Source organism: Manacus vitellinus, unplaced genomic scaffold, assembly GCF_001715985.3.
Source record: "Manacus vitellinus isolate BGI_N305 unplaced genomic scaffold, ASM171598v3 scaffold_39_pilon, whole genome shotgun sequence".
Classification (NCBI taxonomy): domain Eukaryota; kingdom Metazoa; phylum Chordata; class Aves; order Passeriformes; family Pipridae; genus Manacus; species Manacus vitellinus.
In genome coordinates this window covers 3,842,721-3,866,232 of record NW_021940534.1, presented here as the reverse complement: position 1 = coordinate 3,866,232, position 23,512 = coordinate 3,842,721, and the positions used below count along the sequence as shown (strand labels likewise).

The 23,512-nt window shown below is 43.8% G+C and overlaps 1 protein-coding gene across 3 annotated transcripts in view; it reads right to left on the bottom strand.

Annotated features, from left to right (window-relative positions):
• Positions 1–23,512, bottom strand: part of GMPR (guanosine monophosphate reductase) — a 38,850-nt gene that overhangs the window by 6,361 nt on the left and 8,977 nt on the right. The window contains exons 4-9 of one of the 3 annotated variants that reach the window (XR_001921308.1): positions 21,188–21,269; positions 18,950–19,056; positions 13,595–13,637; positions 7,249–7,408; positions 6,867–6,943; positions 6,378–6,393 (exon numbers count right to left, since the gene is read on the bottom strand). Coding sequence is in view for 1 of the 3 variants with exons in the window: in XM_018077641.1 (XP_017933130.1) it covers positions 7,249–7,408; positions 13,595–13,637; positions 18,950–19,056; positions 21,188–21,269 (392 nt within the window). In the remaining 2 variants the exon portion in view is untranslated. Of the gene's footprint in view, positions 1–6,223; positions 6,394–6,866; positions 6,944–7,248; positions 7,409–13,594; positions 13,638–18,949; positions 19,057–21,187; positions 21,270–23,512 lie in introns of those variants that run through there. The other 2 variants (XR_001921307.1, XM_018077641.1) reach the window with 2 other exon arrangements.

Here is a 23,512-nt window from a genome sequence, read left to right as displayed (position 1 = left end):
ACAAAATGACACAAAAGTAGTCGTGCCACCATTCTTGCGTTTTGGCCATGCCCACCTCTTCAGTTGAATTTGGGAGGTTCAGCTCAGGCTACAGGGAGTTTCCTGCGAGATTCTGAGAGACAGTGTGCATGTCTGGGATTTGGGGAAACCAGTGCAAATCCTACCTACCAGATCCTGCCATTTGAAGAGCTCTGCATGCTGTACTGGGCAAGAAGTGCAGGGTCTACTGCATTCATGCATGACTGCCCATTCATTTCACACAAGAGAGGCCAATTAACTGATGTATGAATGCCCCATAAATTCAAACATGAGGGCCCTTTTAATTCATGCTTGACCATCCTGTGGTGCATAAGTTGCAGGGTTTTGGTAGCAGAGAGCTGATGGCAAACAAAGGCAGCCTCAGTTACTGCAGAGATGGGAACATTGCTCCCAACAGTGAGAACATTTGGCAGTCCTCTTCTCAGTGCAAAATTACAGCAATGCAGGACATTTACAGCCACTACTCCTGAGAGATATCCCTGCAGTAGCTATGGTGGTGTTAGGAAGATGGAGCTTGTGGAATGCCACTTTTGGCTTTGGAGACTAAAACCTACAAAAGTGGTGAACACCTAATGATACAGACAGCTAAACACTTGCTACTGCTCCTCTAGCATCAGCTGATGAGTTAGTGGGATGTCCTGTTGATCAAAGGGCAACCTACAGATACTCTGCTGGGGGAAGCATGCTAGAAGAGAGATGTCAGATTAGCTCCACAGGAAATGCTCAGAGTCCGGTTTTATGTTCATCCTTGAAAAAAAAAGTGTCATAGAGGACTGAAAAATCTCAGTGCTCCCACCCTACATGCTGGGAATAACAGATGTTCCAGCAAGAAAAGGAGGTGTATAGGATAGAAGTGGGGCAGAAATCCAGAGCTGTGAGTTAAGTAACTGCAAGCGCAGCAAAAAGGTCATAACTCAGTTAATGTTGTTACAGCTGTGGAGGAAAGCCCCGAGAGCAAAGCCATTTGGTGTGTTACCTTTCTCCCCAAATGGGGAAATGCCTATGGTGCTTGCATATCAACACTGTTCACTCCCCCTCCCCATTCTGAATGTAAATGAAGCCCTATAGCTACTGAGCTCAGGACCCTATTGGTACCTTCAATAGTGATGGTAATTTTTGCTTGTACACTCTTAATTGTCTGCTTCTCTATGCTAAGCACAGTAAATAACCTGAACACCCATTATGTTCTTGATTGGCTGTTTTGAAGAGTTAAGTCCTAACACTTGTTAGCAAGTATTCAGATTATGATGAAACACTGACCCTGATAGAGCTCCGCAGGGGTGATGGGTGGAGTTTATAATCGGTATATATTAGAACTATTGGAGTTTGCTGGATAATGTATTTTGCAGAAAAAAAAGTGAGAAGGTTGGAATCAGCATGTGCCATATTAACCTCCATAGTCTTGTCCACAGGGATGAGCGGGTGAAGTTTGTGATGAATATATATTCAAACTGTGTTAGCATTAACAGAATTACTGTTAATTACTCCAGTCCCCAGAGGAAAGGACTTTGTAACACATAACATGTTGCCCAGACTGAGCTGATGAGTCCCTCATCTGGTTCCCAGGGAAGAGTGGGTGGAATTTTACCATGCGTATGCACACACTGTTGCACTATTAACTGCTGAAGTCTGGTCCAGGGATGTGGTCTGTATATATACAGATATATAACCAAACTGTGATGTTAATCTCTCTAGCACACTGGTCAGGATGGAGGAGAGACATTTTAGTAAGTGTGCTGCTACAGTATTAATCCCTACTATCAGATCCAAAGGAAGGAAGAGTGGAGTTTATAACTGATGTACACTAAGACTGTGATGATGTTGAAAGAGTTCATATTGGATTAACATTCTAAGAGTTCTTTGATATGTGCCTTGCAGAGGTGAGGAGTGATGTGTAGGCCATAAATTGCTGGGCTTGCTATGTTCTTGTGTGAGTGCCAAATTAGTTCACGCATGAGCACTGAATAAATTAATGCATGAGTGCCCAATTAATTTATGCATGAATGCCCAATAATTTTTGCATAAGCATCCAAGTAGTTCATGCATGCATGCCCAAATTATTTATACCCAAACACCCTGTTAGTACATGCACGAGTGCCCAGTATGCACGAGCACCCAGTTAATTTACACTAGCATCCACATGGGTGTTGTGTTGGGCATACACAGTTCAGACGACAAGGGCTGCTGGTGCGGGAGAAGGCCATGGCCTCCATCATGCCAGTCACTGAGACGGTGCCACCTGGCTCCGAAAATGGTGCACGCCATTAAACTTTCTGCCAGTCAGGGGAGGACGTGAGACACGACATCTCTGCTCAAGTGTATTTAAGAAACACGAGTAGCCACTGGGGGAGGAGACACAGCTGGACACACCTGAGGAGACATGCAGCTGGAGATGCACTCTCGAAAGGAGGTGCTCCATTCCAAAGGTGTGCACTCCCGATGGGACTGTGGTCCCTGGGTGACCCATGCCAAAGGACTGTGGCCTGCAGACAACTCACAGTGGGGCAGGTACAAAAAAGGGGAGTAGTGGATAGAAACCATTACACACAGGACCACAATGTCCTGTGCCACCCCTTTTCTCACTGAAGGAGCTGAGACTGAGCGTGGCCTGTGGCAAAAGTAAGGGGAGGCGAGACATGGCAGGGTGAAGAGACAAGTCTGGCCTAAATGAAGTCTGAAAAACGGGAAGGAAAGTTGTTTACTTACCAGTTTGCTTATTTACTCATCAGCGATTAGAAATTTGAGTTAGCTGGGATTAAATGAAAAAAAACTAGAAAATCCCAAATTAAAACTATTTTGCCAGCAACAAATGCCTACACACAGGCCATGCGTGGATGTCCTGGCTTCTGCTGTGATAGAGATTATTTTCTTTCTAGTAGCTGGTACAGTGCTGTGTTCTGGATTTAGGATGACAATATAGTGATAACACACCGACGTTTTAGTTGTAGCTAAGCAGTGCTTATTCTAAGTTAAGGACTTTTCCTCACACCACACCACCAGCAAATAGGCTGGGAGCCACAAGAAGCTGGGAGGAGACACAGCTGAGACAGTTCATCCAAGGTGGCCAAGGGGATACTCCATACAATATGGCAATATGCTTAGTATATGAACTAGGGAGAAAGCTGGCTGGGGCCACTGCTCAGGAACTGGCTGGGCATTGGTTGGCAAGTGGTGAGCAGAGAGCTGCATAAGAAAGTCAGCAGGAACTACTGAGGGTTTTGCAGCTTTGACATGTCTCCCAGAGTTATGACCCAAAACTAACCCCTTCTCAGAAAGCAAGGAGGAGACAGCAATTGAGGGTCCCAGTGGCTGGGAAAGGTGTGCTCAGATGCTCTCAGCAGAGACTGTCCTGTCAGCCACTGAATAGTGAATAGAAAGGGAGAGCTATTTGCTTCAGACTTTTTCCACAGGGTCCAGTCTGTGATGCGCCTCCTGGCCAGCTCAAGGCTGCTGCTGGCATGGAGGGATGCGCGTGGTGGGTGGGAATCCTGGCAGGGTGGATGGGATAAAGCACATGTGATGGTGCCCACTCAGCCCAGCAAAACGTGTCAGAATAAAGGGGTCAGGCTGCCCTGCAACCTTATGAGTGGGGCATTAAATAAATGCAGGAATTGGGAGCAGGTCTTCCAGGCTATCATTCATGATACAGAATAAGATGGTAAGTAGCAGCCAGCTGCTGGTGCTGTTCTGTCTCTGTGGCCCAAGTTTCACCCTGCAGTTAATATAAAGTGCCCAAACCCAGCTTAGTAGCAGCTGTAAATTGCTGAGTGACCGCCATAAAACTGCATCATTCACAGAAAACCTGTGAAATCTCAAAAGGGTTAACAAAAGCAAATTGGCTCTAACTGAACAATACTGCATGCAGTCTCAGTCCCTGCCTGCCTTCCTTCTCTTCTCCCATAAAAGAAATATAAAAATTGCCTTTCAGAAATCCCCAGCTCTGATCCATATTCCTCAGGGAAGGAGGCAAAAATGTAAAAATAAACCAAGAGGTAAATGACATAAAAGCAATGAAACTGGGTACACAGACTTCATACAAAATTATATAGGGTCAGCTGACATATTCATTACAAAAACAATTACTCTCATGACTTTATTCCCTGTTACAGTCACCTCACCCTACCTGTCAATTTTAATGTAACAGTGTGCTGCGGGCTCAGGTTCTCCAGTCAGCATGTGTAATTTTGAGAAGATTAAGTTAAGTGACAGGTAGTCTGATTCTGCAGGGGGCTGAGCACACTGAGCTTCCCACTGCTTGAATCAAACACTGTGAGTGCTCAGGCTCTTTAAAAGACAAAACAGCTTATCTGGGTCACTGATACAGATTTACAGCTGGGCTTTTTAAATGCATATAAAGAAGCATCACTGACTTGACCTGTTTGGGTCAAGTCTGGGGTATCCAGCATTTAAAATGCTGACTTAAGAACCCTTCTGATTTGGGTTTTCCACAAGTTAAACTAGTAAGTGACTAAACTTCCTGTAACTTTTACTGTAAGAGCAATTCAAAGGAAAGCGTTGCACTGTTTCAAATCACCCCTTCAATGCCCAGCACATTTACAATGCTGGATAACTAACAGCTGCTATTTTTAAACCACGGTGACACTCATGCTGGGAACAAGCCAAGTAAGACCGAAACCAAGGCTAGTATGGGTAGCCAGCTCTGTGTGGTGGCTGCAACACGAAGAAAAGAATTGTCACCTTCACAGTTAACAGGGGTTACAGGGTTTACAGATTTAGTGTTTGGAGTTGTTGCTGCTAGCAGTAGACTCTGAGACTCTATGTTACCTAGTGCTGGTACAAAAATGCAGTTAAAAAAAAAAACAACCAACCAAAAAAACCAGGGACGAAACATTTCAGATTGTGCTCCTTCTCCATTGTTGCTGAGAAGGTTTGAAGGTTTCAGAACTTGACCCCCAGGGACTGTCAAATCAAGGATGCAAATCAAAATACAGCCGTGGATCAAGCAGAATCTGTATAGTACTGCCTATAATGAATTCAAAGGGTCTGTCTAGACTGAGCCAAATACAGTGCATTTCTGTACATCCCTTACTCCTATAAGACAGAATACTTGCACTTTATCTCATTTTTAAGGGGGACCAGTGTCAATAAGTTCTTCTACTGGCAATGAATTTTGTTGTGGGATCACATACACACCCAACTAGGGGGAGCCTTAGTCCTTTGGCCCCATGGTACAGCCAGCTTTCTCAAACCTTTCCTGCAACTTTCACTAGCTCTGTGGAATTCAGGCCTTACATGACTGTGCAGCATGCTTGGGCTGCTCTGTGATCTCTCAGAGAGCTGCTGTTAACTACATACCTGACCAGCATCAGGCCTTTCCTGCATCAGGCCTTTCCCCACATTCCAGCTGACTGAAGCACATGGTAGCAAAGTTCAGGAAATTATCATTCAAAGGCTGCCAGTATCACTGTGTAACTGCAGCTGCCACTTTTAAATTATGAGATACTTACTAGTGCTGTCCACTCAGACCATTTGTTCAGAAGCTGTGATGACAAGCTGATTTGCTGGGGGACAAAAAAAAAATAAAGAGCCCAAAACTCTACACTGCTTCTGGGAAGTGGCATATGAACCCAGAGAGAACCAAAGCTCAGAGGCATGCAAGCACATCTTTCTGGTGCATAATTTCAGCTTGTCTCAGATGCAGAGGGCCTCTTGTGCAGTTCTTCTGCAAATAAACAGCTGTGCTTGAAAGCAAAAACACTGAACAGGTTGCCCAGAGACATGGTGGATGCCCTATCCCTGAAAACATCCAAAGCCAAGTTGGACAGGGTTCTGAGCAACCTGATCTAGTTGAACATGTCCCTGCTCATTGCAGGGTGGTTGGACTAGATGACCTTTAAAGGTGTTTTCTAACCCAAATGATTCTATGACTGTGATTTAGGCCAAAGGAGACAGGTGTAAATGCTCTGAAGGAGGCTGTGCCTTACCACTTTGCAAAGTGCTAGGTGAACTAGTGTACAATTTTATTGTAAAAAACCACTACAGGAGCCGATGTCAGGGCGGAGAACAGGAGGTGGGATCAAAGAGCTTTCTATGTAGCGTGATATCTGGGATTGCTGTGGTCCTATCAGCTCGTCTCTCTGACAGCATGAATTCTGTTTTGTTTTGTGGATCTCATTCTGCTTTGTATTCTGTGCTGTCACCTTCACAGTGCTGCAACTCTTACCCGTAGTAGCAGCTGGACACGTTGGGAAAAACCTGTATGCTGGAGTAGTTGCAGCAGACGAGGCCAACAAAACCCATCAATCCTGAGTGTCTGGCTGGAACAGCAGGTAAGGTCACTGTCTCTGAGACTCTTGCAAACAGCAGCTTACCAGATGGGACCACAGCCTGAATCTACGCCAGCAGAGAAGAATCAAAAGGGACCCCTCAATAAACCAGTGTATGCAGTAAGACAGGAAACATTCTCTAACGAAGTATGTAAGAACCATGTTGTCTGAGGGCAGTGACTAAAGCTGCCACTCATAAGAGAAAAGACACAGAGGTTTTCTGGTATCATTTAGTTTTTCAAAGACTCAAAACTCTCAGTGCTTTCCAGAGTCAAATAGCAATGGACAACAGATTCCTTTGCAAAGCCGGTCTTCCTTTCCTCTCCCCTGAGGATTTAAACTCAAAACCCAAGCTCCTGCATGTTGCATGACTTGAGGCTACTCTGGTGCTCTCTTACCCAAAAAGGGGTGGGAAAACTGTACAGCAGGCTTGTGCTGCCTAAGATCGACAATTCACCAGGCACCCACTTTCTGCTCACCATAGGGAGCACATGGGCATGTGGGCTAGCTGGGAACTCATACACCAACAGGACACCCAACCTGGAGAAGCAGAGGGGTAGAAACTGCAGCCCGGTATGCCATGTTCCAGCATTTAGTTCATACACATGCCGAGAGACCTGTAAGTCAGAACAGTGCCTAATGAGTTCCCCAAGCACGCAGGTAGTGCTGAAGTGACAGAACAGCACACTGGCTGCAAAGGAGCGAACATCGCTGCTCTCAGCTAGCCACCCCCAGCTCTTTCTCCCTGTATCCCTCTTGATGGCATCCCTCCCTCAGATCTACTGTCATAAGTGTAGGCAATAGCTTCTTGAATGGGAGTAGAGGTATGGGCCTGTTTCCAACAGTTGCCCAATGCACAATTCTGCTCCAGAAGTTCCTGCATGGATGGCTCACTGCAATTGCTCCTGTGTGGAATTCATACCTGTATTCAGCAACCCCTCCTGCATGCTTCTTCATGGCTGTATCAGAGCTCATTCCATAGAACAGTTTCACCTTCTTGCCATTCCTTTCCATAATCTCTCCAGCACACTGGTCATGGCCAGCAAACATTCCTCCAAGCATGACAAAGTCAGCACCGGCTCCTGTGATCAGCAAAGCAACACATAAGAAAGCAGGGAAGGAAGAGGGTGAAAGACATGGTGATCTCCAAACTGAAAGTGATCTCCAAACTGAACACAGTGATCTCCAAAAACAATAGCCAGCACTAAGTAGCTTGGTACAGAGTCCCCTCCTGTAACAGACACAGGGAACTTGGAAGAAAAGCTTTACTGAAGAACTGACATATGGTGAATTGAATTTTTCTGGTATTTTAAATGGGAAAAGTCCTTTTCTGTTGTGATGACAAAGATACAGATAATTCTACTCCACCTCACACTCTGTATTTTCAAATTCAGTTTTAAGTCTTTACTTCATTATAGTATCTGAGCACAGTTCCTTACTAAATATTACTGTGGCTGCAGTCGCAGAAGTCCTAAACATAGGGCTGGGATTTGTTGAGCTCAATGCTGTACAGAGAAGAGGATGGTTCCTACTTCAAGAACCTTTGAGGCCACAAGCTGTGAGTGGGAATGTACCCTGAAGGAAGGCATATTCATGAATGTAATGTACTCCTCCCAATAATGACATAAAACAAGCAGATTTTTGTTTACTGAAATTATGGATTTTTCAAGTCCACCAGCCATATGTGTTCAGTGTAGTTCTGGACGATCCCTTGTCAAAGAGATCTGAATGGGTCTTCATTTGGTTCCTGTTTAAAAACTCTGGGCCATGGACCACCACCTCTGGTTCTGTGGTTCTCAGCATGCACCACAAAGGAGGTCTTACCCATAGCTACAACTGCTAAATATGTTCCAGATACTGAGTAACAACTCTGAATACTCAATCATAACTGTTCAGTCTGTCTATCTCCTCTGGCTTTGTAAATCATTAAATTGGTTCCACTGGGAATAAGATCAGGAAGAAGGTTTTCGGAATCACTCTTGGTTTTCTACTGTGATTTCCAATATTTCCAGCTGGGCTGGAACTATTCCACCAGCAGTGCCTCCTGTGATACTCGGGCATATCTAGTCTTGCTTGGATAAGTTTGTCTTTTAGTCTTTTATGAGCCTGTGGTGACCCATCCCTGAAACAAAGCATTTTCCTGTTTGTAACCTCTGCTTCTTCAGCATGTATGTGTCAGAACAGGTCTCCCCTCTGCTCAGCTTCTTCCCAGAACTGGCAAAAGAACAGAGCTATAAAACTCACTTCATAGAAAGCAGATGAGCCTGAACTAAATCCACCCTGTTAAGAACACGTCCGAACTCTGGGGAGATCCCAGGCTAGATAAGTCTGGCATTAGGATGTGCTCTGATCTCTGTTACTATCCAACCAATAGCACCAGACCTTGAAACCTGAAAAGTAGGTGAAATCACAAGAAAATCTGCTCAGCTTCTGCCAAACCTGAATTTAGGAATATTTTCATCTCAGAACACATGACAACTGTGAAGTGTGCCAGCTCCCCACCCCTGACCCTCTTGCCAAAGAGCAGACCTGGGAGCAATGCCTGGGAGGGGAGCATCCAGCTGCTCTGCTGACCTCACCTCCCTTTGCCTAGCTGTTGCTTGAAAGGAACACTGTGTCCATAGTAAAGGGATATTAAAAATGAGGGTTGTACAAAACTGCTGAGCACATCACAAGCAATATTTATAGCTAGGCACCCATTCAGGTGTCCCATCATGCCAGCTACCTGGCAGATTTCTCCTCAGTTCTCTTATTTCAGATGGCTGAGTTTTAAAGCCTCAGTTTGACTCGTGTCTGTAGTACTATCAACCTGCCAAAACCAAAGGGAACACTCATCCTTTAAGACGTTCTTAATTACTGGGGGCAAATTCCTGTTTCTACCTGGCACAACCTTGCTTCATCTTTATAAAAAAATCTAGTTTATGTCTTCTTCGTGGGTGGAAGAAAACAACATCAGGAAGGAGGGACAGATTTGACGTCAGGGTTTCAAAGAGGGCGTTTAAAGAAGTCAAGAGCCTGCCAAAGGACATTCTGGACTCTGCCTTGTCAGTACTATCCCTGATCCCCAATTCTAGTGCCATCTCTGGATGTGGGTCTCAAAGCCTCCGAATTATTAATGCAAAAGTCACGTGAAATCTACACTTCAGAATTACAGAATTTTGGTTCCTGTGCACGTCAGTATCTATTTATTATTTTTCTTTTGACTGCATATTTTGGGAGGAAAGCAAATATGTTTGAATTACAGGATTGAAACTCATCCAACTTGAGTAACTTTTGCAAACTACAACATAATTCATCAAGCTCTTCCAGAAGAGAGGAGCTGTGTTACAGCAGATGCAGCACGTCTAAACAAACAACACATGCTTGCTGCCCTGCCACTCCAGAAATGACAAGCCCATACTAAATATACTTTTCCAATGCTCTCCAGAACCTTCCATTATGCTTCAGTGTTGCAAAGATATCTGAAATTTTCAAGTCTGTTCCACTACTTTTCTACCAGCTAATATCCCACCAGGACGCTGTAGTAGTTTCTAGCATGGCCTTTCTTAGCTTATGCATGGTTTTTTGTATAACCAGCAGAAGCACTGGTGATATTTGCAATATCCATCTGCATTCTTTTGCTTTCAAGGACAGATTGACAATGTGTTATTATTTTAGGTTGTGGGGGACTGGGAATACCTGGCAACAACCTCCTAGATAATACAGGATGTGACGGAGTACATTGCACACAAGCATCCCACTAGCTCACCCAGAGTTTGCTAGACTCGTCCTGTTTCTACACAATGCCACTTTATTGCATGAGTTCCCCCTTGAGGCCTGTGCTGTATCTGGGCTGATTTTGCTCATTCATGTTTCACCGTGCCTCCTATTTCAAGCCATTACAGAATACAAGTGCTGATGCCAGCCCAAACTTGCAGCACTGACACAGTTCTGCTGGATCCAGATAGAGTCCCTCGGATGTCTTTTTTATGCCTGATTATAAAAGTTACTGATAACCAGATTGGCTCTGCATGAATTCAGCTGGAGTCAGCCTGAATTTGTAGGCTGGGCAGCCCTCCAGGTAGATGCAGTGCAAGTTTTCCTAGACCAGAGCTGGCCCTGGAATCAACATTCACCTGCGCTCCAACTGAGCCAGCAAGCCTTTGCAACAGCAGGTATACACACACAGCTACCATAAACAGGAAAAAAAGCCAGTCAGTGGTGATCTGCATAATTTGCAACTAGCATGTCCCCAGTTGACTTTTCCACATCAGTTTTTCTTCCTTTTCCCTCCCTGCTCCTGCATCTCTTCTCACCACTTCTGTAAGGAACAGCAGTAATGTGTTAAAGATGCTGGCATAGGATTCAAAAGGCACATTCTTTCCTGGCTCTGTCACAAAAATATATGTGACCTCAGGCAACTGAACTTAGTATTTCTGTGCCTTGACTTTTCATGATTAAAAAAGGAGACAGTAGTGCCTCCCTGGGGCATTCTGAGAAATGTATTCATGTTATCAGCCTTTCCAAGGGTACAGTTATATGAACCATCTGAGAGCCCAACATAAAGTTCTTTCATGCTTTTTCTCATTCCTGCATCAAAACAGCTCTTTTCTTTCCTATTAACCTATATCTTTTCCATTATCATCTCTAATACCCTGAAGGCAGGGACATCTTCAGTTTACCTAATCCATACTATGTTCCCATTCAGAAGTCCAGAATTCCAGCAGTCTCCCTAAAAGCATCTGTTACTCCCAGCAACTCTGTCCCTCACCTTCAGTGCTTCCCTGTGCCTTGCCTTTTTAAACAGGCTTCTACCTTGTTCTCCCTCTTTCAAAATGTCCAATTTGCCTCTGATTCCTGACACCAGTCAATGGTATCACCTTCCACTTGTAAAGCTTCTCAACATCCACTTCGTAGTTCTTCACAATTCTCCACTTGCACTCAGTCCACTCTATTCCTCCTGTTTCCATGAACTTGCCTCCTCCACTCACATTTTTAGCCATTTGTCAATGCTAGTCTTCACATTTGGGACCCCTTCACACTTCCCATGATTCAAATGGTTGCTTTGTCGCTGCTTTATAGTGTATCATCCCGTTTCATGAAGATTTTACAACGATCCACCAGAAAGAGATAGCATAATCACTTTAACCAAAAGTCCTCTTCGGGTCTCTTGCCCATGCTTTGTCCAGGCCCTTGTCCCTAGGTGAAACGGTGCCTCTCTGTGTTTTATCATCCTGTCTTTGTTATCCAATATATTTATGCAGCTCCTCCCCCTGGGAGGCTCTTGGTAAGCGCAGACAATTCACTATCAAGGCTTTGGCTTGTAAATGCTGGGCATGGCAGCTACCTTCTACGAGACTCACATAGCCAATCGCCTCAACAGCATTCAATAAACACTGACAGTAATAACAAAGCTTATTTTGCCGCACACCTTTGACAAATGCACACCTGGCTCCAGCTAGTAACATGTCCACAGTATGTCTACTTCAGCTGTATATAACCAGATACAGTCAGTTTATTGCCTCAGGGTCATCTCAATCAGTTCCAACCCTGCACCTGTGATAAACAGTCAGACTGATCTCTCTGGTCTACTATCAAGAGCACAACAACTGCCTGTATAATCTTAGCTTTCTGATGCTCCTCTGTCCAAGGGACAATTCATGGTAGCCTTCAAACATGCACCACTGTGAATCCCAGCACCTCCTGAAAATCAGTAAGCCAGAATCTGCCCTTTCACAGGTTTCAAGCAGGCTTAGGTTCAGTTAGCCCAAAGAGATTACATGGATCCTTTGGACTTGTTATAAACACCACAAAGAAAAACATTTGAAACACTTCCAAGTTGCTTCCTGTTGTTCTAACTTCTGGAAATGCTCTTATTGAAGAAAGACCTTTTCCATAGGTCAGGTTTCTGTGCAGGCAGCTAGGAATGGAGCAAGGTCACAGTCTCAGTTCACAAGCTCCCAGCACCAACACACCAGGAAGAACCTGGTGAGCTGTGGAGCCAGAGAAAGCCAGGCAGAACAAAGACCTCACTGTAGCATGTCAGAGTGGGCTGGACTGAGGAGAGGTTGGGGTGGATGCTGTTGTTCAGCTCTGCTGGAATCACCCAACTGGAAGTATCTGTTCCCCACATCACATCACCACTGGGTAACACAAGGGTGATGTCAAATCCTCTGACCAAGCACATTCCTTGCTGGTAGCTATCACTCCACAGCTGTGCTTAAAATTCTCCAATTAAGTCTTGCCTGTCATCTGACCTGTCTCAAAACAGGAGCTGTCTGCAAACTTAGAAGACAGATTTTGGTTTCAACCTTTCCAGGAGGTCCAGAATTTTTCTTGGCAGGTCTGTAATCTGCATTTAGGCCTGCCTCTACTTTCCATACTTGCAAAGCTTCCTGCAAAGCAGACATGCTGTATCAGAAGGTGCTATCTCTTGTTATCATACCACCCTGAAATCCCAGTGAGGGACTCTGCTGTCCCACTGTATTCCAGGTATTACCCCACTGTGATGTCTCCAAAGAGTCTGGCATTTTGGGGCAGTGCCTTTAAATGTTCTGTTGACTATGTGTTTAGCGCCTGGTTCCCACATGTTGCTGTAACACGGTTATGGCTAAGTGACAATCACGAGTTTGACCCCCCCAAACAATGTAACTTTCATGCCCAGCAAACAACACTCACATATTAAATTCTCTATTCTATCACCAAGATTCACCAGTGCAATTCACTGAAACTACTGGCATGAAAGCAAAATCTGTTAATTATTAACTTAGATGTTTTAGACATCTGCCTAGCTCTAGGGGATACAGTATAAATAAAATCTCATCTCTTCAAGTGGACAGCTGATCCCAAGAACATCTCCAGGGATCTGGCCTGCCTTTTTGTTTTGTTCTTCTGTCCAACATGCATTCCACCAGCTCTTCCTCTACTCAAGGCTCAAGTCAGCCAGATCTGGCAATGTTACAGGCATCTTTGAACCCTACTCAGAAGCAGCCCTTATCAGTTTTCTTTGTATTACTGTCCCAGTGGCTGTATCTCGTACAGACCTTGCAGATAATTTCTAAACAGCGCTTCGCCCACTCTTCCGTTTTGCACTGCAGAAGTTGGACTGTCTGGTCCAAAGACCAAATTCAAATCTGATACATTAATTTCACCCGAGTCACCCGCAGGGACGAATGTAACCTACTGCTAATGGAATACACATTCAGGGCCAAACTGACTCCTGCATCCCTGCTGACAGAGGTGCTGGAGACACACGGGGTGAAGTGGGTGTTACAACACACGGTCCTTACCAAACGCTTTGGCGACATCTCCTGGGCAGCTGCATCCTCCGTCCTGCACAAAGAAAAGAGACAGTGAGTGGCAGCGAGCGAGCTCAGGGACCCAGCGAGCGCTAGAGCTCTGCGACCTGCGCCACAATGGCCCCTGCTCCGGAACAGCGTGTTAAGAGCTGACGTGCACTTGGTATATATCATGGCTAAGTTTTTAGGGAATCTATATGATACTTTCCACTGCTTTCCTCCTTTAGGCTCACTTACTCTACCATATAGTCCACTGATTATACCGCTGGTAACAGCAGCAATATAAATTCCTGACTGCAACTTCCTAAATCCCAGAAACCAGAAAACAAAACCTCCTCTGATCTGAATCATCTCCTGCCATTTTCATGAAAGGCTGGGGGATACAGATGTACCACAACTCTCTACCTTAAACCACCAAAGACATTTAAAATAACTTTCTCAGCAGTTTACAACACACTAAAAGGTCACAGGGGGAGGGGTGAGGGAACTTACCATCAACTGTGTTGGATTTTTATCTGATAGTATCTAAGAAAACTGGTTAATCTAATCTTTGGTAAGTGAAAATGAATCTCTCATCCTACTCCTCACTGTTTGCTATGGGTTTGGTAAGGAAACAGAAGCACTTTAGATCTTTAGCATTTTATACCTACGCATTTCAGTTTCAGTGCAGAGCAAAGAAATGGCTGATTTAGGGGTTTCGGTTGAGGGGAGGGAAGCTATGTATGTGTGACAGAGCTGTAAAAAAGGAATGGCACACAGCAGAGCTCATCGTGTGCCATGGTTCTTTAGGCTTTATAAAGGCCTGAGCACCAGATGAAAGATCCTTCTACTCCACACAGTCATTGTACCAGGAGGGCTCCCCACTCCTTTGATGATCAGGATCCATTACAGACTGCTGACAGCTTTCCTGATTTTGAAGCTACACCCCAGACTGTATAGTTACTTTATTTTATTTCACCTCTCTGTTGGCAGAAATGCATGCCTATGTAAGACCTGCAGCTGAGCACAGCCAGACACCCCCACCATCAGCCATATTAGGGCTGTCTTTCGTGGGTAGCTGGCAGCAGGGCTGCAGGTTAGACACTCTGCCCAGAAAAGGATTCAGACACAAACTGAGCAGGTGGATCCAAAAGTGAGTGGCTTTTCAAAGGGCATCCCACTGCAAACAGCACCTGGTAGAACTCTGAAGGCTTTTATTCCATTTGCTGATAACCTCTAGCACATTATGCCTTTTGTTGAGCTTAGACACCCTCGCTGTCAGCTCCAGAAAGAAATGCTGGGCTGACAGCTGAATCTCTCTCTCCTGTTAAGGGCTCTGCTTGTGCAATTCTTTCCCTCTGACAAGTCTGTCAGAGCCTGGAGGAGGGTGTGAGTGCATGTGCATGTGTCAGGGGAAGAAAAGCCGAGGTAGAAAGAAGGGTCTAATAATCTTCAAAGAGTAGCGTCAGGAATCTGCACCTGACTTACTGTCTGAGAGATGCTGGCCATGAATGCTCTCTGGTAGATGGGTTTCAGTCTGTTGTTGTTGGGTGGCTCAGTGTCTGACTTTTATAATTAACCCAGAAGTGGCAGTGGTGGAGGTTTTACGCTTAGGGATGGAGGCCTTAATGTGTAATCATTAATCATCTGCTTCAAAAAATATCACTTTGAATGTCGCCAAATTACAAAATGCTGAGCAGCTTAAGAGACTTGGCCAAAAGCTCATGAATTACCATTTAAGATAAAAGGAACTGACAATGATGATTCATACCACTTCTTTATCTATAGATGTCTCCACTTATTTCACATAACCAGGTAAATTTAGTGATTCACAGAAAGGGAAACAAAAAGGGAACATACTAAGCAGTTATGTCAGAAGATGCTGTTTAATATAGCTACATGCATTAAAACACTTCATTCTGAGTGAGAAATCAGGTACTCTGTTTAGAAAGTAAGACTGTTCTGCTGCTGCATTGCCTGGGAAGCTTCCCCCTGCAATTCAGCCTGTCCCAATAGGGGCCTGGGTCTGGATTCAAAATGACTTGCAAACTGCTGGGCTTCAGTTATGGAGCTTATTGCAGGCTCAGCCTCTACCTCAGAACTCTGCGGAAATTTATCTGTACAAATCCACTTCTGAATTCAGGAGAACTGGTAAAATTCTGAAGAAAGCCTACTGGAAAGGGTGATCATGGAGCCAGTAGAGGGCATGATTCTGAGGCAACTGGGTGCTAGGAAGAAGGAAAGGTGAAAGCACCTTTCCAGTCAACAGAACTATTTTAATATGACTAAAATAACGTTATAGTCCCCAGGTTTGTTCTCCAGACAGGCAAGCCATTTTTGCAGCAAGAACATTTAGGCTGAGCGAACAAAAAACACTGGGCATATTTCTGTGTGGAAAGTGTTCTGTGTGGAAGAAGAGATGGTATGGCTGGGTGAGTCATTCTTTTCACTGAGTGCTGGTGACCCATCGCCCTGGCAGCGTGAAGGGGAAACAGGGATCTCTATCAAATGATAGCCAAATGAGAGAGGACACATGTAAGGCTGCTTTCCATTGCCCAAATTACTGTCTTACTGGAACATGTGACTACCTCTCTGTCCAGCAGAGTTCTCTGACCTACAAGGAACAGAAACTTTATCTCAAGCAGGGTGTTGCTGAAGGAGCTTTCCTACTATGTGGCCCCTCCACTGTAACTCACTGTTGCACTTTCTCAAGGCCGATAGATTAGTGAGAATGAAAATTGAGACTACTGGCACCCAGACAAACAGTATGGGACAGAAACAGTGCCTGTATCTTAGACAGGGTTTCCTCTCTGCTTTCAGCGAGTCATGAAAGATTCATTTCTGAGGTGAGCTTTGAGTCTTACAGATAATTTAGCATGAGGAAAGTAACTGGTGCAATTTTACCTCTCCCCTTTTCTGTGTAAGTGACTAGAGAGACACCAGGCGTTCACTTGGACTATCATGTTTGCCTGAAAATTGTCACCTTTTTTGTCAACGTATCAGTTCCAAAAATCACACATGATCACTTCAGTAATATGACTGTTTAAAATCCCAGTTTGTGCTCCCATCCTAGCAGAGCTACTGAAGAATAGGGTTCAGTCATGTCATTTTCCTTGCAGTGCCTGTACTGTGCTCAGCACCATGACTTTCTCATTCCAAGAGTGAGACTTCTTTTCCTTCATATGGAAGTTGAGCCAACACAACAAGAAAGAGGAGCAATTCGGCAAAGGTACTGGACAAGACAGAAGTGGATACAAGAAAGTGCCTCAAGGGACCACATCACACCATTAGCTATAATCTACATGAAGCTAGCTTCACATCGTTCCTGCTACTTCTGTATCAATGTAAAAAAACCTGCTGGACACATTTTCTCTTGACAAACTGACATAGATAGCTGCCTGCAGTGATCTCTTTTGGCTCAGGTAAGGTATGCCCCTTCCTGAATCCCCAGAAAGACAAAAGTGAGACATTTTGAGGGATGCCATGTATACTTGTTGCAACTAGACCCAGTTCTATACTTAGGATTTCTGCCATATGGTGTTTTTCCCTCATGAGGATACCTCTCTTCCGTGATATTCCTGCCAGAGCTCCGGCAACAAACATGAAGTCCAGCCTTTTCTTTCCACAGTAAACATACCAATACCTATCTGAACGCTCCAGAATTCAGGCATGTCCCTACCCTTGCTTTGCTCTCCCTAGCTTGGGTGACAGAGTTGAGTTGCAGTGGTGTTAGAGACCTCAGCTGCAGCTGAAGGTACTTCTCTTGGCCCAGATGTTGTAGGAGACAGGTATTAAATTTCCCTCTTATATTGCCTCACAATGTCTAGGGGGTTGATAGGTGTGAGCTCATGGAAGCCAACATGACCTAAGCAGGTCAGGAACTGATCCATCCCCAAAGCTGGAAAGGAGAAGTAGTAGAGAACCATCTATTTTTTCAACAGTCTAAACACACACTCCGTTTTTTTGTAAAATCAGGATAGCATTCTTCTGAGGGCTGCTAGCAGAAAATGATTATTGCAAAACTAGGATGGGTCTCTGAGCACCACTGCTAGGATGACACCTGTACTTATCCAGCCTTCATAGAAACGAGTCAGTCTTTCATGCTCTGTTGCACACATGTTCTGCTCTCTGCTTTAGACATAAACATTTGTAATACTGCCCAAGTCATAAAAATCACAGACTGCTTTTCTTTTTTTTCTACAAAATTCATATAGAGGATCATGGAGAGGAGGGAATGTACATGCATTAACAATAAAGAGCAAGAGAGATCTAACTGTAACGTGTTCCTGCTCCATTATACCCACACCTCCAAGAGATACATGCAAATCCCCAGTCAGTAGGTTTTCCTTTCCCCTCCTTCCTCAACACTACCACACCTCTTTCCTCACATGGATACTAGTCCCAACTGGGTCAAACAAACCAGGGCCTTTCAGCGAATTCACCTGGCAGCAGATCTAAAATTCAGTGTGGTCTGTTCTAGGGCCGCAGAGGGAGGCTGCTGACTATGAGGACAGCTGTGAGCACAGCACACAGGTTAGCCTCTGTGCCTTCCTGATGACCAGCTACCTTACAGCCAGCCTGCAGAGACCATGCAAGCCTCACATGGTCAGGGACACACTGACTGGCTGGGGCTGCCTAAGCACACATGGACTCTTGAGTGCTGCAGACTGCAGTCCAGCTCAGTATAAAGTCATGCTTACAGATTTACTTTTTCTCTGTGAGGTGAATCTGGTCTTGCTGGTAGAGTGGGAACTGCCATTAGCAGACAGTACAGATAAGTGCTCTATTTTCTCCACAGGCTTGTTATTTCCCCAGAGCTTATGTGAGAACGTAAGAGGCTCACGTGCCAGCCGTGCTCAAAAGAACCATGTCAAACACTCCTGTACCTGTACAGAGAGCTCTGTGAGGATGCCATCTGAATCAATCCAACTAGGGCACAGATGGGCTCGTATCATTTTACCTTGTAATTCCCTCTATTGCCTGCCTGCCCCTCAGTCCCACTCTCTGGGGAAAGCCCTGTTTACATTCCACTCCTTTTTCAGAAATCTTTCATAGGAATTACTGTTTGCTTCAATGTGAAAACACTATCAAGCGTCCTACTTTGTTCCAATAACAGTTTACTCTGTTCAGAGAGCAAGAAGCAGATTTCCAAAGGCACAAACAGGAGTGAGGTGACCATGTCTTTTTAGCATTAAAGGGAGTCAGTTTCTTTACATCTAGATTGCCACTGACTATCCTAGGAGCTACTGCAGGGATCAACTGGACAGAAGGATAGCCTTTTAACATGCAAGGTACTAGACTGTCTGATTCTCCTATTCCACAACGATTTGCACTGTGGGAATCTGAGAGTAGATGATAGTTACTTACAGAGATGATATGTCCTTTCAAGCCATGTGCTGAGTCTGCACACTCAATAACAGCACTTAGCTGTGGATAGCCCACCCCTGTCTTAATCCGAGTGGTACATACAGAACCTAGACAAGAGAATGAGAGGAATAAACACAACCCATTAGGATGACAGAAGAAATACAGAAAAAATGTGTTTCTACCGGTATTGTTTTTCTCTCAAGAAGTCACTATTGCCAATGCTGGTTTCTCACAGATAAAAGGAACACACGGAGGAACTTGAATTTTGAAATGCTATCAATACCACTTCATGGGAGCTGTGATTGAGGAGACCAATATCCCCCTTTCTTCTGCAGGGCAAGTCCCAGTTTAGGTCTCATTGGTAATGCTTCTCAGTGAGGGAATTACTGCATCATAAGAAAGTAAATCTGTCAGAGGAGCCTGCAGGGAAGGGGGCAAAAGGACCAGAGTCACAACCCAGGAGACTCGGCAGCAACATTTAATACTTGAGTATTTCTTCCAACAAATATTTCTATCTCTTTTCTACATGTTTGTAAAAATAATTCTCAAGGAAAATCTGTACTTCTCTTTTTTTTTTTTGATGATGATGATTTTCCTCAAGGGAGAGAAACTCCTCTTTTGGCTAATACTTAAAGCAGAAATATTTGGCTGATTGCAGTATTTGGGAATATAAAAAAACTTCAGCATATAGCATTTATAAAGTGAGATAAGTAGTCATCAGAAAGCAGTAACATGGCTATAGATCTTTTGGAATATCTTCTCTATTTTTCTCCTCAAATTAAAAGTCAAAATGAGGACTGCTTTTTGCCAGCCTAGGTCCTATAATTTAGAGTAACAAGAATTTAAAATCAGATTCTAAACCAAATGCAGTAAATCTGGATCCCTTCACCCAGCTGATATCCACGTATACTCAAGCCACCAGTAAAGTAAAAGTTCCCAAAGATCCTGCAAAGAACTGACAAAGTGAAAACAGCGAGAAGAATTCCTGCAAAGTAGGAAGAAAATTAGTTTCACTATAGTCTCCACAGGGCATGTACTTTATAGTGTATGTAATGCTTTATGATAAATCACTGCCATTTTCAACAGGATGGACCATTATCTGGAAAAGAGCCTTGAGACCTGAGGGAGGAACATTTGTTACTTGTGGGTTTGGGTAGTAAACTTGTAGAGACCTGTTCAGGAAGATCTCCAGGGAGGATTATACGGCATTTACTCATATTGCCTTGTTTGAGTCTACAAACTATAATTATGCTTCTTTTAAATCTAAATTTGACTGTGACAATTACACCATGACATCTCCATTGTTTATTCATCATGTGTTTTGCAGTACTTATTGTTTGCTGTCTTCCCAGGCAAAACTGTAACCTTTATTACATGATTTTCTCTGCTCAAGTTATCCATTCATGGACCAGAACTATTTGGCATTGCAGAGTAAACAATCTGTCTGCACTGCACTGGCTATACTGTCAGTGGCATTTCTGTTAGCCACTTTAAAATCTAGCCCACATATGGTGACTCCAGCTGCAGACTATGAAGAAACACATGAAGAAAGGCATGGGAAAGGGAAAAAAAACAAAGGAAAGAATATGGCAGTGTATGCCAGAAAACAATATTAGGGAAGAGAAGATAGGCAAAACACTGTAAGAAGTTTAGGGTCCCCTTATTTATCCACGAGAATGTTAGAGTGATAGATAGCATATAAGTGCATTAATGTAAATTTTAGCTCCCAGGCAATAATAACAGGTAGAAGCAATGTTATCCATACTTTACAATTAATGCCATTTCATCTTTGAAGACACTGACAAGATGGGCAACGTCAGCTTCACAGAACACAAATCATAAAACTATTTAGAAACCCATCTTTCCTTGATAGAAGTGGATACCTGAACACAGTATCCTTTGAGCTTTAGCTGGGATGAGAGCCTCTTTTCAACAGGCTAGAAAAGTGTTCCTAAACACAACACGTGTTATCAGTGATAACGTCAGGAGCTCAGACAGCTCAGTGTTTCCAATAATAAGCATCTTCACTGACTGAAGGTGCAATATGTAACACTTTGCAGTACAAAACACTAGCACCCTATCCACGTATTTCTTAAATATATTCTGTGCAAGGGCACTAGTGTTTTATTGACCTGAGTGGATCTAGGCATGCTAACAAGCAAAAAAACAGTATTATACATTGGTTCCATCCAGAAAACTCCTCCAATTGTTACCAAAAATCACCCTTATTTGACTTACCTGGTCCAATACCCACTTTAATAATATCTGCTCCGGAAAGAATAAGTTCTTCTACCATCTCTCCTGTCACTACATTGCCTGCCTAGACAGAAGGAACAAGATCACATGTATAGGAGATTTCAGGACTGCTGCAGTGAAGATTAATGACAATAATGTAAAGTTTTATTCAGGGCTTTTACAAGTTTAACTGCACAGAGTAAGGAAGAATATAGTTCACCATACCGCTCATTGCACACACCACAGAGATTAAAGCAATCATACAGGTAAATCCTCAAGTCAAACAAATTTAATGATTGCTCCAGTAAACCCTGATCCTTAGGATCCCATTAGGACATCCACTTTGTCGTCCATCCCTCTAGTCCTCACACAGAGGCTCTCAGCCACATCATCCCTAACCATACAGGCTATACTTCTCCCTTATATACAGTGCAACCAGTCCACCTCTCTTGCCCTGCTTATCTCTCCTAAACAGCCTGTAGCCCTCTCTATGCCGTTTGCCTACCTCGCTTTGTGGGAAGATGTTCAGATCTTGTTTAAAATCCTGGAAAATCTCTTTTTCCTTTAGGATTGAGTATTTTGTGTACTGGAAGAGCAAGTAAGATACTGTTCCTGTAATTTTGTACATTAGTGCCAAAATTGGTATGCATATGTAGACTAGGTAAATAACACCATTTTTACCACATATATTCATTTGGTTGTGGTGATGCCAGAAGTGATAAAAGGGGTTTGGCTCTCTGTGCATGAACTTTGCAGAGATACAGAAAGCATCCTGTCTAGGCTGACATCTTCTTCTTTGAAAGAAGTTCTGAATTGGTTTGTGTTCTTTACCATATTTTTCCTTGCACTTCAATAGCTCTTTTCCTCCTTTGGCCTGCATCCTTGATACATTTGTTGAAAGAGATGGCAGCCCTCTCAGCCTTTGTCTTGCTTCTTCTACTAATCTTCTTCTTTAGGCTCTCCCTGTACCTAATCAACTGCTTAGTCTTTGTTTGCCTTCATACCAGACTGACCTGAGGAATGAGAACTGTCCACAGGGGTACAGCTGAGATCTCACCAGAGCTTTGCACAATGCTTGCCTTTTCTATGGAAGTATCTTGCCTGACACACACAGAACACATTTGCCCATGTCACACTGGTGGGTCATAGTCACCTTGTGATCTATTCATGCTTCCAGAACATTGATCTACTCCAGTGTTTCCAAACTGTAGCAGAAACTCATGGCACTGACATTGTGTTACCTGTTATGTAGTAATATACCATGAGATATAGATCTTCCTAGTCCATGGATGCTGTGAAATCCAGAATATGAAGTGGACAAGTGGGATGTCACAACAAAGAAACCTACATTTCTTGAACAATGGTCTAAATTCAAAAGACCTGACTGTGAATGTCATTCTTTCATACATTTGCTGACATCAAAGCATGAATGGTCAAGCCTGAGAGATGTGTTAATGAGGCTTTCACCCATCAGAAGACTGCTGGAGTCCAGCTCCACACAGTCACAACCAGCAGATCTACCCCTTCACTGGCTGGATAAGCTGGATGAACATGAAGCTAATGGTGTCAACCTGGTCACTTTAGAAATGGGTGTTTCCTCCTAGGAAAGGAAATAACCACAACTGGCATTAACTGAGCTTCCACTTGGGATGTTTCCTTGATGAAAATGCCAAATCGGCCCAAAAGCTGAAACACTGATGGGTCAGTGCAATGTAGTTCATGGCACTGCTGCCTGTGGGGCTGTCTTACTCTCCAGCAGTGTGAATGTAGGTCACTGGGATTTTAAATTAATTCTGCAAGTATTTAGTAAAGAGGAAGGCTACTAATTGTGCTGTCAGTAAGGAGCTGGCTGGCCAGGTAGCCAATACTAAAAGGCAACTGTCTCTTTTTCAGAGTCCCTACCTACACGCCTGTAGGGACTGAGGATTTTGCTTTTTATACATCCATCTGAAAACACCTGAGAATGTCAATGCAATGAAATTACTGATGACATTATTCAGATACGAAGGAACTTTTTGTCCTTGAAACAACCTTTTAGCACATACTTACTAATTAGCTTGCAAAACTGGTGTAATAAGTGCAGAAAGCTACCAGTCTATGTCTATTCAGTTAAAGAAACATTTTGATGCAAGCACAGTGAGACAACACAGGCCCTTTCATGTGTCCAAATGTGGATCTGATGGATCAGCAGTCAGAGTGAAGCTAGAGATTAATTCCCTTGCCAGGAGTGTCCTCCGTCCAAAAGACTTTCAGGAAAAAGACAGTCTTCAAGGAGCAAAGATTTCAAATGACATTTGAATCCTACTCAAAGAGGATTTATGAGCTAAA